The sequence below is a fragment of the Lottia gigantea genome (genome assembly GCF_000327385.1).
Source record: "Lottia gigantea unplaced genomic scaffold LOTGIsca_29, whole genome shotgun sequence".
Taxonomy (NCBI): domain Eukaryota; kingdom Metazoa; phylum Mollusca; class Gastropoda; family Lottiidae; genus Lottia; species Lottia gigantea.
The window spans coordinates 952,043-969,738 of record NW_008708943.1 but is presented as its reverse complement, the minus strand read 5'-3'; the positions used below and the strand labels follow the sequence as shown (position 1 = coordinate 969,738).

At 32.4% G+C, this 17,696-nt stretch overlaps 1 protein-coding gene across 1 annotated transcript; it reads left to right on the top strand.

Annotated features, from left to right (window-relative positions):
* Nucleotides 1–1,625: 1,625 nt before the first annotated feature.
* Nucleotides 1,626–16,712, top strand: LOTGIDRAFT_232460 (hypothetical protein; the record flags this gene model as incomplete). The annotated part of the gene is made up of 24 exons (XM_009056801.1): nucleotides 1,626–1,676; nucleotides 1,979–2,009; nucleotides 2,654–2,878; nucleotides 3,262–3,407; nucleotides 3,829–4,041; nucleotides 4,439–4,537; nucleotides 4,921–5,064; nucleotides 5,393–6,500; nucleotides 6,993–7,318; nucleotides 7,662–7,845; nucleotides 8,477–8,565; nucleotides 8,826–8,957; nucleotides 9,122–9,227; nucleotides 9,556–9,855; nucleotides 10,117–10,232; nucleotides 10,568–10,742; nucleotides 11,001–11,248; nucleotides 11,728–11,907; nucleotides 13,348–13,444; nucleotides 13,741–13,859; nucleotides 14,321–14,451; nucleotides 14,651–14,818; nucleotides 15,131–15,293; nucleotides 16,598–16,712. 24 exons carry the CDS (start codon nucleotides 1,626–1,628, stop codon nucleotides 16,661–16,663), a joined length of 4,617 nt encoding a protein of 1,538 aa, XP_009055049.1. The 3' UTR covers nucleotides 16,664–16,712.
* Between the last annotated feature and the right edge of the window lie 984 nt (nucleotides 16,713–17,696).

Genomic DNA, 17,696 nt, shown 5'->3' with positions numbered 1-17,696 from the left:
CTGGAAATAATAAAAAAAAGCAAGTAGATTTAAGACGATATCATATTAACATGGGCATATATTGACAGTATTGTTGATAATCATTATTATTAATTCATAAATAAATTACGTATTGCTATTTTTAATGAAAGTGAGTGGTGAATAGAATAAAATGCGCTTTATTAAAAAGTAAAAGCATAATATATTTTAATGAACGTGTACGTTTTGTTAATGGGACAAAGTACACATTTTTGTCGTTAGGATTTTCAACTTGGAAGTTTTAATGTTTTAATGATAGATACAGATATGCCAACGATCTAAGCAAATGTGGGGCTTCAGTGGGTTTTGTATTCAGAAATATGTTCTATTTCATTTCTGAACAATTTCCAAAGTACAAAGCCTTAATGATTCTAAAATGGCAAATTTTGTGTTTACCTCATTTTGTCTTACTGAAATTGATATTTTGGTCATAGATAGATGAATGCCAATTTTCTCTTTGCATGCATATGCCACCCTGAAAGTAATTCCTTTTATCTTTGTATCATCTTCACAATGTCAAGCTATTACGAATTTACAAAATATCTCGATTGCAAAAGCCACCTTTTTTGTATTTCTGACTTTGTAATTGCATCAATTTGATTGGATTGTACGCTGTTTACAATATTACTATCAAGGGCTCTAATTGGCTGTATTTGATGGTGTACAATCCAATCAAAACGCTGCTTTTACAAACTTCAGATATACAAGAAAGGTGGCTATTGCAGTAAAGATATTAGACACAGTTGATTACAGCTTGGCATTGTGAAAAAGTCTTTGCCCCAATTGTTCAATTTGTAATATGTTTTATTGACTGTAAACCAACCAATCAAGAGATTTGAACGCGACAGAAGGAAGTAATATATATATATAGTAATTGTCATCTATATAATACTGCTATTCAAAATAGAGTTTTAAATACATGAAGACACTGCATATTTCTTGTCGTTATTTTGAAACCATAGTAAAAACTTTACTGAACGTGCAGTCAATCTAAATGTTCACGGTTTAGGCTCTCAGTAGCTACCATTATGTCGAGCTTGTATTACGTGTAGGAAATGTTTTACCTTTGGATTATATTGCATATGAAAGTTTAACCACAGTCTCCACTATTAATGTTTGTTTGCTGGCCATTTCGTACGGATATTTTTAAAGGATTATTAGCAAAAGAATAGCCATGTCACGTTGTCATATCATTTATTATTTGCGTGTTTCATATATAACTGAAAATATCTGATCTAACTTAGATTCCTGATATGCATACAAAGAAAATAGACGAATCTACCCTTGCTTATATTTTCGTGTTATGTTGAATTTATTTTGTTTCATCTATTAACAAAATGTTATTTGTATTTTCAGGATAAACTACTGGATCTTCGTTATTACTTCGCCTTTCATTAGCATAATTCACTAATTCAGTATCACCATGTTTTATGCAGTATCACCAATTTTTATTCAGAACCACCATTTTTTATTCAGTATCACCCGATGTTTTATTCAGAATCACGCCATGTTTTATTCAGTATCACCATGTTTTATTTAGTATCACTACGTCTTATTCAGTATAACTATGACTTATTCAGAGTCACTATGGCTTATTTAGAATCACTATGGCTAATTCAATATCACAATCTAACAATGCAATGAATATAGGTATAAATGTAAGTATGTGGTAAGTATTTTGACACTACATCATGTATCACTATGTATCACTATGGCTTATTCAGTATAACTATGGCTTATTTAGAATCACTATGGCTTATTCAGAATCACTATGGCTAATTCAATATAACAATCTAACAATGCAATGAATATAGGTATAAATGTAAGTATGTGGTAAGTATTTTGACACTACATCATGTAGGTGTATAACGTTAGTGATAAGTGTTTTGTGTGGACATAATATATGTATCGGCGTATAATTTTCATGGTAAGTTTATAGCATAGACATAAATTATGTCAGATAATTATTGTATCGGCGTATATTGTTTATGGTAAGTGTTTGGTGTGGACATAATATATGTTTTGACATATAATGTACATCGTGTGTGTATTGTATAATCATAATAATTATATCGACATGTTATGTACATCGTAAGTTTATGGTATGAACATAACATGTAGAATTTACATAGTAAATGTGACGTAAGTGAATGGGGCATTAAGTATTTCGTAATTGTAATGGCAAGCACATGCCTACATTTAATGTGTATAGTATGTGCATGAGAAATATATTGTAATCAGCTTAAAAAACATCGATGATTATCAAAAATGATATTAGTCATTGCCTTACACACTTGTAACTGTTTTGAAAAAACCAAGCTATTCCTTCATTTGGTTTTTTTCTCATGCAAATCAATGCCATTCTGTGCACAAAAACATGCAATACTTAGTGAAGATATGAGCATCTTTGTTATTTTTTCGATGGACATAAAATGGACTGTTAATAAAGGGTTGGATTATAACGAATTTTAAATTGGTGGTGACTCACTGATATCCATTTATCTGCTACCTAGTTCATCACGCTAATTTCGTTCACAGGTTCGTAAGCAGCCTTACATAACAATATAAATTTTTGGATGTTATAGCGTTGTCGATTTCGGGGACGGGAGATAATCCCATGATAATTTATTTTCAGAAGTCACAAATGTAACATTGGGCGATGAGTGTAGTTTTGATAATGATATTTATAAAATCTGTATTGATCCCGACACAGTCTGCTCTAAAACAGAAGGAAAATGTAAATGTGATAGAAACCATGCTGAAATAGACGGACAATGTGTGGAACTACCAGATAAGTTATTTAGTAACAAGTATGAATACCAAGCTATTCTTGCCAATCAAGAGCCCAATAAAGTTTTGAGTAAGTTTTGATTCTTTGTTCTATTCTAAATTCTAAAGTTCATGTTATCAAGCATTCAGTCCTATTACAGATGTCATATTATCATGTGTTTCTGAAATTGTACCTCGAACTCAGTAAGGGGTTCTCAAAACTCAGGGTTTATATCATTCGCGTAGGGAATTTAGATGTTAAGATATTTCCTCTTTGAATTGGGTCCTTGGCCTTCATTGAGATAGGTGAATCATGTATGAGTTCAGTTTAAACATATTTTAATGAAGGATTTTCTTGGTAGTTTATTGTGTCACAAAATATAAAAAAGAATTGCCGAATTTTCCTGTAAATTGATGCAATAGCTCTTTGATCCACAGGATCTCCTTATTTGTACATTGTGGCTTTGCTTACAGATTTCAGTTTAAATGTTCCTCAAGAATATTTAAGAGATACTAAACTTGAGTTGATACCACAAGGACGAAAAATAGAGGTTAACGGAATAAATGAAAATAACGAAGTGCAGGTTATAGTTAGCGACACTAAACTTCTTCAATCTGAGGTAACTAAACAGGGTAGTGTCGGCTTCAAAAGGCCTTCCATAAGTGCATGCATAATAAGCATCTATACATGGTTGTTGCAACAAACAACCTTGTGGCATAGATTTTCCGACAAAGTTTGCCAAGAACCAACATTTTACCAGAACAGGAGATTCGTATCTTCCATAGGTTATATTGAACACATTTTGGATTTGGTGTTTGTGATACTGATGTCATAATCTAGTCAAATTTACCTTGAATTACAGCAACCAAAAACGGCCAGAATATCGCAATGGGGCAAATATAAACTGTGGGTGTTCTCAATACACATAAATTGACTGAAAATCTTTAGGATTAATTTCAAACATAGTACAAAAGTAAAATTACACTATAGACTAAAAATTCTCCTCATCAACAACATAAATTTTATTTTGTTAAATTAAGGTAATGATGTTAAAAGTTGAAACTATATATGGTGGTGTTAAGGTACATGACTCGATGTTATTTAAGTTAGAAATAGTCATCAATGAGACATTTGATTCGATTAGTATTGAAGAAGAAAAACCTAACGGAACAAGGATTGACGACTTCTCTTTACCAGGATTTAAAGATTTTGAATTTGTGGACTGTCCAGAATTCACTTTTAAACAAAATACGGTAAGGGTTATGGAATCTATATGGCCTCTTTACAAAGCCGGTTAAAGAAACATGTAAGTGATCACATGATCACATTAGGACCGAAGCTACATGGGGCAAGAGGGGGTGAGGGGCAATGAGAAAAATGGATTTCCCCCTGAAGAAATTCTGACAACTGACCAATCCTATTTCTGCAAGTAAACATCATACTCTATCGCCCCTCCTATATGTTACTTGCCCCTTCAAACAATCAAGTGTTGCTACGGGCCTGGATCGTATTGCATGTTGTGTCTAATATTTAGAGTTTGTGTATCGTTTGTTTGTACTTGAGAGGTACGTTTCCTCCCATTCCTTCCTTTCTCTCTTATTTTAAAATGTTTTTTTTTTACTTGAAATTGTCTATTATTTTAATATTTAGATATATACTAACAAGATATTGGACAGAGAAAGGGGTAATAGTGAATACCATTGTAAAATCAAAGCAACTTTTGAAAAGGATAATCAATGTACTTTCAGGGTAATTAATATACTAAAACTTATTTGCACACCCGAATGACTATCGAAATGAAACGTTTGTGTTTCAGTTGTTCAAATTAAAGAGCCCGTCTGAGGTGAAATTCACCAAGAAAAAACACCATTAGAAATTAAAAATCGTAGCATGTCAAAATTGACACACAAAGCTTTAACAATATCCATGAATATTGTCAGCAGACAAAAGACGAAGTTCAAACTTTCATCACCATGCTTGACAAAAAGTACACTGGCTATTAAGGCTTCACTTACCATTACTTTTAATTGGAAACATCCCTGTCCAAAAAATATATATATAAAAAAGAAATTAGTGAGTAAATTTGATTCCATACATTAAAAACACAACATTAACCTTGAGTCATTTTGTAGGATGTTGGATCTGTCATAATTAGTATAGAGGATATAAATGATAATCCGCCAGTGTTTCCTAGACAGACATATTTTGGTAAGGTGAAGGAGAATGATCCTGAAGCAGTCGTTTTATTTCAAGACACAAGTGGAAAGAGTGTAAAGGTAATTATGAAATGAATCAAAGTTATACAGTTTTATATTCTTCTGTTGCAAATCATGTGATGTGCATGGTTGGACATTTTTCAAGACTTTTAAGTTCCTGCAATTCCACTCATACCAATATTTGATGACGTCAGTATCGCAAAATATGCAAAATATCGCGATTAGTGACGTCATCAAACACTCATTTTTAACAGACATCTGATTCAAAATTGAAATGGAGCAAATTGATGCTCCCGATACACACAAAAGATGTAGCAAACCTCTTTACAATCACTTTATTTTTGTTATCATTTAATAACATATTACCATGTTGAGTTTTCTTTCACAGATTACGACAGCTGATCGAGATATAACACCAAATAACAACATAACTTATACTTTATCAGGCGGAGATGATTTACCATTTTCTTTAACAAATAATGACAGAGACGCCGTCATAAAAGTCAAAAGAAATTCTAAGATTGACAAAGAAACCAAAGACAATTATATATTCATAATAGAAGCATCTGATGGAATCAACAAGAATTCAGCAACAGTAACAATTGAGATCATTGATGTTAATGAACCAGCCAAGTTCACAAAGAAGAACTATACATTTAATGTGTCTGAAGATGATTCTAACGTGTTTGTTGGATATGTTATTGCTGTAGATGAAGATAAAAATGAAAAATATCGGAAGAACAAATACAACATCTTAAGTGGTTCTTTTGGATATTTTGAAATAACACAAAATGGATCTCTTTATTTAAAGAATACAACAAGACAGAAGCAAACTCTATTCTTTGAACTCATCGTCTCTGTGTCAGACGAGAATTTACCAGAAGAAAGGGAGACTACCAATGTTACAATTCGTGTTACTGATGTTAATGAGAGCCCCAAGTTTAATCAATCCCTCTACAATTTCATAATTTTAGAAGGTGACGCATGCAAGGACGGAATGGGACAGGTATACGCTTATGAGATTGACTTTAAGGACACAGCTAATTCCATCTTTAAGTTTAGTATAGAATCCAATCTGTTTAACGTGGATCCAGAAACAGGGAATATAACCTGCAAGAATTCTCTAGACTATGAACAAAAAACAGAATATGAATTAGAAGTTAAGGCTGTTGATAAAGGATCACCACCTCTTAGCTCAACAACCAAGGTTTTAGTGAAATTAGAAGATGCTAATGATAATGACCCTATACTTGATGTTGGCACAAACCCAGTAATATTGTGCTCCAACATACGTATAAAGGGTAAACCAATTACTGTAGTAAGAGCTTCGGATGCTGATTCTGGTTTAAATGGACAATTAACATTTAGTATAACCAAGATTAATGGTGAAGATATATTTGGTATTGATGATAGTGGATTAGTATTTGTCAAAGAAGAAAATAACACTTTAGAATGTAATAAAAATTACACTGTAGAAATAACATGTAGCGATAACGGTAGGATATGATTTTTTTACTTCTACATATTGTTTCTCGATTATGGTTTCTAGAGTTTCTAGTTGATAGTATGATAATGATATCTATCAATATCGTTTTCAATTTGATTCAAACATGTTGGTGATGTAGTTCTAGCTACTGCATCCCGAGCTACTGCATCGGGATGCAGTACCATCAGCCCATAGTCAGACTTGATTTTTCGGAGTAAATAATACATCAGGAGGGATAATGGTGTATGGTTTCTGTAATGGAATTAGTTGGTTGCCCCCCCCCCCCCCTCTCCCAACCTTCCTTTAGCTTCGGGTTACAAATACCACTTATATTGAACCAAAGTATGACCGTCGTCCTGAATTGATTTGTAACTGGAAAACAGTCGAACAATCCTTAGCCGGTTTTGATGAAACTGGTGGACATGTGAAGATTTGTCAGTCCATAAAATATGTGTTGGAGAAAAAGGAGATGATTGAAAAGTATGTATGTTTTATATTGTAGGTGTAAACCCTCGGTCAGTAAGAAGAAACTTAAAAGTATCAGTGTCAGCTCAAGGTATAAAAGGTCTTTTCAAAGAGACAGAATTTGTTTTCAACATTACGGAAGGAGTGGAATATACCAACTTTCTGGGAATAGATTTCAATCAAGATGTAGTGTCTCCTACAGCACAATTATTTATCGTAGATCGAGATGCTGCCTTACATTTCAGTCTAAGGAATAAAACTCTCATAATTAATGGTATCTTTGATCGAGAAAACAAGAGTGAATATAGGATCATTTTGAAAGCTACCGAAACATCTGGGGTAAATAAGTCAGATATTGCTGTGGTAAGTATTTTGTGTAATTGAGATTTGCTGAATTACTCTGATTTTAAAAACGATGGGACCTCAGGCCTTTGTTCGTGTATCGGGAACACCATTTTGTACTATTTGATTCCATGTCCGAATATGACGTCATTATATAGCAACTACTAGCGTAGGGAATCTTTTAAAAATAATATTTTGGAACATATGGAAACTTTAGGTGATTTTTTTTTAAACATTTTGAAATGTAATAGATAATATAAGCTTTCGTTTACTTTTACATTATATTGATATGAACACATTGACCAACGAATATATTTTCTCTTACTAGGTAATAATTTATGAAATATTTTGAAATATTTTGTAGATAAGAATACATATAATTGATGTGAATGATAATCCACCAGTTATAACTGATAAAAATTACATAAGGTACTTAAGTTTATATGAAGGTATGAAAATTGGTAAACCCCTTATTCGTGTAGAAGCTTCAGATGCAGATGAAACTAAGAATACTCTATTCACATACAGTCTATTGACTCCGAATATTCGTAAGTTAGTTTGCTCATTTAGCCCAATTTGTATGGCTACATGACATTAATTACCCTATAATCTATCAGTTACTATGCAAAACATCTACTTTTGGGACAATATATATCGAAAATTAACTATTAATTAAACAACTAATTAAATTCGGATAAAGTTGACTCATTAATTGAATAACAGCACTTATTTGATAGATTTAACACATTTTTCTATCTTTTAATGAAAGGGATATAGCCATTTAAATTCCAGATCTCAATGTCGGATTAAAATCTGAATTTCCGCTATCTGCCTCTGAGTTTAGTCGAGGCTCCGTTTGCTACAGTCTATACACTTTAAATCCCTTGACAGTTGGAAATCAAAAAAGAGGACGCTGTCCTGGCAACATTTCCCTCATTACACACTGAATGGCGTTACTGGTCTTCATTAGCCATACGCAGAGAAGTAGGACGTAAAGCTCAATCTCATTTTCATTTCTAATGAAAGTTTAGACTGTCGTCACTTGTACGTTGCAGTATTATGAGCATTAAAGAGGAACGTCGAATTACGATTCTGAAATGAGATGAAAATATGATATTGTTGATCTGGTAAATTAGATGATTATATCCCTATCAATATTTATTGTTTTTCTAATTTCAGCTTTCATTATAAACAGTGCTACTGGCAATATAATAACATCTGAAATTCTAGACCGAGAAAAAACCTCTATATACCACCTGCTAGTCAGTGTAAGTATTTTATATAATATTCAATGTATTTTATCAGTAAAATTTTACTTTTAGATGGGAGAATCAAACCAGAAAACAAAAATGTAGGAATTTGGATTTTTCGTTACATTTCTTCAATCCTTTTGGTTTGTTTCCACCTTTCACAGAACATTTAAGGCACTGAAAAGGGAGTGTTGAACAAAATTGAATAAACGTTTACAGTTTTCATTATATGTTTACGTCTAAACTATACTTAATTGCAGTTTTATGATATTTTGTAGGTTACAGATGGAAATTTCACAGATGTTGCTTATATAACAGTTGAAATAAAAGATGTTAATGACAACCCTCCAGTTATTCAAGATCCAGGATTCAAGACAATTAACGTTACAGAAAATCTAGTTCATCAGGCGGTAAGTAGTTACAAACAATATGGGATTTCAATATCTTTCTTAGTTGCAATTACCACGTGATTATTTGAAAATGTTTTTTCTTTATTTTGATTGATTTTGATTCATAATGATCTATTTATCTATAATGTCAAGCTATAGTCAATAAAAAATATATCTGTTTTTAGATACCAATTAAAATAAGAGATGAAGATAGTATTGGTAGCATTAATATAAACCTGAATAGAAACTGTCCCCTTAGTTTGAACAACCCTCTTAGTTCGAACGTTCAACGTAAGTTTTATGTTTAGCATCAAATTTCAAATTTAAGTCTCAACCAATGACGTAATACACTTAAAATTGTTATTATTAATGTTCATATCATGAATATTCTAAAAATCATTCAAGCTACATATTATATTGTGTTTGTAAAATCATAATCAAAGCAAATTTTTCTAGAATCAAGCAACACAATCTGAATGAATGAGAAATTGGTATGGGCAAATAAAAATATAAATATTCCAGATACCAGGCTGTTGATAGTTATACATACAAAATCTAGAAAATTTCGTAATTCCTTTAACTAGCGTGTCACTCCATTAGCAATGTGATCTATTTTTAGAATCTGGAAGTATTGCAACAGGAGAACTGAACTTTAAGAGTCTGGATTATGAAGAACAGACAAAGTATGAATGTATAATAACAGCTACAGATGGGAATTACACTACCAATAAAACATTGGTTATTAACGTTGTTGATGTTAACGATAATTCGCCAGTCTTTCGCATGATTCCCGGAGAAATAAGGGTCGATGTTCCTGTTAATCCAGGAGATATTCTGGTTGATATGATAAATGCTACCGATGCCGATTCGGGCAGTAATGGACAAATAATGTTCTCTGTAGAACCCGAGGAATATTATGGTGAGTAATTCTGCATCTCCACCCACCCTGTATGAAAACGAACATCAAAGCGGATTAACATGCGGCATAAGTTTAAAGGGGTTAGTCACAACTATGAAGCTGGCAATCTAAATTGTAGCAGGTCAGAGACTCAAAATATGTGAGCTAGTTTGACAAATTGATTTTGTACTGAAAAAAGTCTATTCTAAATCATACAAATTATATCAGCTAGTTAATCTTCTTTAAAATCTATTACACATTTCTATCATTTTCTTTTGACAGAAATTAATAAGAATACTGGAGAGATACGTTTCAAATCTTTACAAAATGATTCAACTTTGGTCATAACTATAACTGCAACAGATAGTGGAATTCCACCTAAATCCTCCGTAGCTAAGGTAAATATACGATAGTTTTTGCATTTTGTAATATTGTTGTTTACTTTTTGCTGGGTGAATTAGCTTCATATTTCAAGACCAGTTGTTGTTTATGATAGTAGCATGAGATAATCGTGTAGACTTTTGGCGAAATATCTGAGGTTGGCAGAATTTCTAACCTAGTAATGAGATTTTTGCCCGAAATACTTACTCTCGGGCCTGCGAGGAAGGACTCCGCCATTGTATAAAACCAAACGGTCTTTAAACAAACGTCTCGAAATGCAGATATGAAACTCTGAGTAACAATATGTGTCAAGGTGTGTTTAATATTTCTAGAACCAATATATTATATTTAGATCAATGTTACAATTTCGAATGATCGACCAAAACCAGAATTTATTGGTTTAAGAGATGACCTGGAGGTAACAGAGAATAACGTGTACCAGAATCTTTATACTGTCAAAGCTAATATCAGTAATATCACACTAGCAAATGGCGAAAGGCAATGTGAATTTCAATACAGTATAAAAGGTTTGATTTGATTTTAGCTTTTAGAATTTTGCTAACTGGTTCATGTTTAGCACATTTGAACAAAGTTGTCGTGTAAATGTTTTCTTTTGTATTAATTTAATGCGAATTAAACGTCAAACTGCATTCTGAAATATGATAAAGACAGCTATATCCCATTTGCTTTCTTGTCCCATTTATGTTATGTACTATAAATGGTCCTATCAAAATTATAAATTGTCGAATTTTCAATTAAATAACACCCATTGACATGATTAATAGGCAACTCAAATTTTGAAATTGATGAAAAAGGTGGTAATATAAGCCTTGTTAAGGCACTTGATAGAGAAGAATTAGTATCCCTTGATAGACTTGATAGACTTGGTAGACTAGGACTGGTTGTTGTGGCTAAAACAGAATGTGGTAATTTTCCGGTGTCATCATCTACCACTTTGTTTATTACGATAATGGATGAAAATGATAATAAACCTGAATGTAAACAACAACTACAACGAATTGAAATTTTACAGGTATGGTATTAGGTCTATTTATTATTTTCTTCTTGGTATTTTTGTACCAATGCTAATATGATTCCTAATGGTCTTAGTGATGATCAGACACATTTATCAGCTAATCTTAAATGTCATGTGAATGCGATTTAGATTTTGTGTTTGTGATGAATAACAGCTCATATATCTGTTTTATAGGTATATAATATACGCGAAGGTTGAATTCTTTAAACAGTTTTTGAATTAGAACTTTAAATACTATACCCACATTGGCGCAAAACTAAAGATGCCCTCACACTATAGTGATTACCAGTTGCGTAAGGTTGCAAATAATGAAAGTGGTCGTAAACCTATTTTTATTCTCAACCATACACTATTTGTAATCGCTGGTTGGCAAATGATTTAAGTTTTTTTTTAACTTCAATTGCTCTGAAATCTTACAGTATTATTGTTCCCAAAACCACCATCTTGTTCCAAATCATTTTGTTGTTTATTTTCAGTCTTTATCAATTAATGATAAAGTTGGTCAAATAGAGGCAAAAGATGACGACGATGAATACAATGGTATACAGACGTATGCTGCTACATCAACTTTAGAATATTTTTTTATTAATCCAAAAACAGGGCTGATTTCACTGAAAAAGAAATTTCCAACTTTAAGAAAAGCTAAAGATTATTTGGTTTGTAATGTTACTTTTATATCCTGCCTTCCGTTATTAATTGATTCGTTTTAGTGCATCGTTTAACCCTTTGTCCTTCGTTCAATAAGTTGCAATAGCTGCACAATAGGATTGAAATAAAATATAAAAGTGGCTAAACATTTATTACATTTTCAAGTAATAATCCAATGCAATAAAAACAAGTAATTGAACAATGAATGAAAATTACATACAATACATATAAAAACAAATATCGAAACATTTTTACAACATAAAATCCCAAATAAAGCATATTAATTAAGCGTTAACCCTCAGTAATACTACTGGGAGGGTGGGAGGGTTTTAAAACTAATAAGCGATCAAGGCTTAGCACGCTAACTGCACAACAAGGCAAGCAAGGCTATAAACAAAACGAGGCTAGCTTATGAATATGCGTGAAGGTCGGGTCAGGTTAGGTCAGCGAGTACACTACAGGTCATAGTTAAAATTAGATTTAACAAAATCTTCACCTTAAATAGTTCGCCCCAAGCAAAACTTTTTGTTCAGAGCATCTGATTGGATTGGGGTTTTTTTTTATAGTAAAGCCATGAATTTGGATTTGTACCAAGCACCTTTACTTAATATCAAATCAGGTCAGCTGTGAATAGATTATAAGAAAGATCATTGTGTAAGGTCTTGCCAATGCTGCTCGATGTTTCTATGATACATGATAATTTTCTAAAAATTAAAGGTACATTGAAGGTTGAAATTTTGTTTGGCTCAAATTCGTGAAAACTATACACGAAAATCTAGAGACACGTGCCCTTAATTCTGAAAGTTTTAACTAAAAGAATCCAGCTGTTAATTTTTTAAACGCCAAAAATATTTTAAAACATTACGTAAGGTCTTAAAGTTCGTAATCCTTTTTGTAAGCTATTAGAAAACTGTAGTACGGACTTGATAACTCCAAATTTTATAGAAATATGTCTCCTACGTATTCTACGTTTTAACTAATAATATCCAGCCATTATCAAGCTAAACATCAAAACTAGGTCAAACTGCTTTATTAATAATTAGTACTCTCCCTTATTAATTAATCTTTCAAATCATATTCAGTTTGATCAAGAAGATACATAGATATAAATAGCATAATTAAAAATATTTTAAGTATAATTTACGACGTTTTTTGATAATGAAAACTGTTTACAATAAAGTGGAATACCCCTGTAATATTGACAATCGGATTTAATCACACTATGAAATGTAATGAAACATCACAGTGCATTTTTAAGGGGCATTAAACCCCATAATTTGCAGTTGTAAAACTGAACTTGTGAAATATTGAATAAAAAAATAAATAAAAAAAATTAGGTCTATATTACAGCGATCAGTTGCAAACTGAAAGCTGTAAAAAGTCATTTGAAAAAGCCCTGAAACATCAATTTTAAATCTGATTGAACGTCGTATTGTTTAATTTTCAAGATATCTGCTCTTGTTGCTGACCCAAATAACAACTTGGTGTGTAACATCAGTATTACTGTTAATCCAGATAATTTTAATGCTCCAGTGTTTTCACAAAGTGAGTTATATCTCATATTGGCACCTTCAAAATCATTCAGACACAGCTGTCATAAAGCTCGGTTGAATGGAAGCTGGGATGGACTACTTTCCTGAAAACAGAATATGAAGTGAAAGTAGACCAGCATTTCATCTATTTCGTCCGGACAATAGCCGTCATAAAGTAATTCATTTTTCAAAGCCAGGGATATGAAGTTCCAAGATTAGGGTCACGAAAAGATTTTTCCTGATATTGGCCATGGTGGAGGTCATTTGCTTACAGAATTTAGAGTGAAAAGGTTATATTTGTTTTGGTAGGTAAATACACCACATCACTAGATATTGGTGCTAAGAAAGGAGAAGTTTTAGTTGTAGACGATCTGAAAGCAAGTGATAAAGATAATGATACTATAACATACAATCTGGATCCCGAAGAGGTAATGTACCATATAATTGCGAGTATAATGCGCACCCCCGAGAGTTGTTTCAACCGGTTACTGCGTGTGGGAATGTTAAGCCTTCTCACTATAGTCACTAACGCCATAACATTTTTCATAGATTAAAGATGATCCATTTCCACGAGGAAAAGTATTTAAAATTGAAATTGTTTTTTTTATCTGATAAATCAAATATTTAATTAATAAATATACCATTGAAAGAGAATTATATTCAATATTTCAACTTATTATTTGAACAGGGTCGACGTCTATGATATCGATATGACTATCACATGAGGATCATAATAACCTCGAACAGCCCCAGCCACGTTACCCATTATTTGTATACTTACTTTTGAGTGATATAAAATGTTTATGTGGATGAGACGCACAAAAAGAATTGAAACTGATAATTCAGACAAGGCAAACCAAATTGATTGAAAGTAAATGTTTTTTTTCAGAGATTATTTCGGATTAATTCTTCCACCAATGGTCCTATAATAACATTGACATCAGATATTAAAGTTGATACTCAGACTGTAATTATACTGAAAGTGTACGCTGTAGATGATGTTTCTCCAATTAAAACTGGGTAAATACAATATTTTCTAGTTTTTTCCCACAAAAGGACATATTATGTGTCGTCTTCAAAATAATATCTTTAAAGATAGATATTAAATTTGATCTAATTCTTGTATTTGGTATCTTTCAAAAAGAGTGTATCAAACTATAAGAAACTAGTCTTTTTACCAAAGGATCTATTACTAAATTTAAATGTTTTTATAATGTAGAACATGTACAATAGAGATTGCTATAGAAGGCCAGTTTTGTCTACAGGAATCATCATATAGAGGAGTTAAAGCGGATGCAGAAACAGCAACACTGTTTCAGATACTATTCTATGGTATGCTATCGGCTTTGAGTTTATGTGTCGTGTTGCTGGTTATATTATGCTACAAGTAAGTGAGAGACTCCCTTCAAATGAAACTAATTTTCAAGGGATTTGTCAATACCGGTGCATGATGAATTATTTCAAGGTTTGAGAAGGTCTATGGAAATCTTAAATGTTGTCAAAAAGACAAAGTTTGGCATTCAATGAAAGAGTGAAGACTTCAGTTAAGTATTCTGCGATGGACAGCACAGGGTTTCTTGTCAAAACAGTTTTTTAATAGATCGCACTACCATTTTACTAACTGAAAGCACAGCTAACTAGCAAGAATAAAAAATATATATTTTTTTGTTTATTTATAAATGAAATTATTATCACGCAGGTGGAGGACACTAAGTCGAGAGAAAACCAAGAAATTCACATTATATAAAACTATGAATCGCAGACCTCAAGTCTATGATGAAGTTGGACACGCCGAGGACAATAGAGGATTTGATGCTGTCAGCGTGGATGGGTCAAATTATTATTACACGATAGATGCACATGTAAGTTTAAAAGTTTAAACCATAGTTTTACTTATTTATACCACATATTTTTCACGTTCTAGTTTCCTACTTTTGCACGTTCCAGTTTCCTAATCTTACACTATTCAGTTGCCTAACCTAACACGTTCCAGTTTCCTAATCTTACACTATTCAGTTGCCTAACCTAACACGTTCCAGTTTCCTAATCTTACACTATTCAGTTGCCTAACCTAACACGTTCCAGTTGACTAATCTTACACTATTCAGTTGCCTAACCTAACACGTTCCAGTTCATAATCTTACACTATTCAGTTGCCTAACCTAACACGTTCCAGTTGACTAATCTTACACTATTCAGTTGCCTAACCTAACACGTTCCAGTTGACTAATCTTACACTATTCAGTTGCCTAACCTAACACGTTCCAGTTGACTAATCTTACACTATTCAGTTGCCTAACCTAACACGTTCCAGTTCATAATCTTACACTATTCAGTTGCCTAACCTAACACGTTCCAGTTGACTAATCTTACACTATTCAGTTGCCTAACCTAACACGTTCCAGTTGACTAATCTTACACTATTCAGTTGCCTAACCTAACACGTTCCAGTTGACTAATCTTACACTATTCAGTTGCCTAACCTAACACGTTCCAGTTCATAATCTTACACTATTCAGTTGCCTAACCTAACACGTTCCAGTTGACTAATCTTACACTATTCAGTTGCCTAACCTAACACGTTCCAGTTGACTAATCTTACAAGTTCCAGTTACCTCTTTCCCACATCTACACAAAACAAAGCTATATAAGAGTTTTTAACTATGGTCATTCTAAGAATGCATTTTGAATACTAATGTATGGTTTGTTTTCAAATTTTAGACATTTTTACGATTCACATTTGACAAACTTTTGTTACATCGGATTTTAAACGAGTGCTTATTAAATATTTCATCTGGCAACAAATTTCATAAATTTCATACAACATCAATCAACTATGATTATACGTATAGACTCTATTTCCCTCCTATTCCTTCTTCCTTCAATTTGAGTTCCACTTTTTTGCACCTTTCTGCAAAAATGTCCTTGCGCGAAAAAAAATAAGATCAAGATTTAACACGTTTTTGTGATAACTAAATTGAAACTTTTACTAAAAATTATGATATTTGGTGTAATTTCATTCCCATTTTAATTTTAACTGAAATGTCAAATTTCAAAATGAATAGGCCTACATGACCTACTTGTACACAATTTTCATAGTTATTAAACCAGGAACAGTACTGTTCTGTAATAAAATAATAATATGACATCTCATATTCTGTTTCAGAATGACAAATTAAGTACAAGAAGTGCTGTGATGTTTAATGAACCTCCCCCAGACTACCCAAATTGATTTAAACTAGCCTTACAATTTGCAGTAAAAAAATCATACCTAAAAAAATGTGTAGTTTTTAAGAACTTGTAATATCTCTCTTGTTTTATGTTTTCTAGTTTTATCATGAAATTGTAATGTGTTATAATCGATCATTATATTTTGTAATGTCTTATTTCAATGTCGAGTTTCCACCAAATGTTTCTATAATTGTACATAGCTCTAGGTTTTATTTTTTCTATTTTGTGTGTAGTATAGAGTAGCAATGGTGTGTGCGGTTCCAGGCAAGGTATGCTTACCCTTGTGGACTCTTGCTGCCATTTTCATTATAAAATGCTTCTTCTTTGAATCTAGCGTTCGTTACATTTTTTCGATTCACAATATATCTTGTGTAATCAGTTCTCTCCCCTTGAACTGTTATATGGACCCAGCAATTAATTTTATGCTAATGATTGCTAATGACTACGAATGTAGTCCGTGCTATTTTCATAAATCCTCTTTGTTCCTCCCTCTTGGGAGTCTTGCATGCCTATATTTGAGTAATTGTTGGTCTAGATTTGGAATTTGATGTCTGAAATTCCATTTCTTAGAGATTTTGTGAGTTGATGAGAGATTTTAATGCGGAGGGATAATTCTAAAAATAATCGTTTTGTGTGCAGTGACAGTCAAACAGATCTTGATAAAATATAGTGGTCTACTTTCAGTTTGGCTCTTAAGATTTCCATGGTCATGATATATTGAATTTTTGTCCAGAAACTAAGAATTGGTCAGACTGTCTTTGACGTGTTGGATAGTTTTCAACGAGATTTCTGGAAAAAGTTATAGAAGGTTGAATTTTGAGATTTAACACGGAAACAGATGACAAATGAAATACCGGATTGTGACGATATTGACATATTTTCATCAGTTACCTCCCTTGAATTATTAAAATTGATCCGTAAAGTCACTATATATATTTTTTACTTCCTATTTGTCGTGTTTGTTGGGATGGAGGTGTCACCAGGAGGGCGGGGTATGCTTAATCTTCTAGATACCTGATACCACCAGGCTTAAT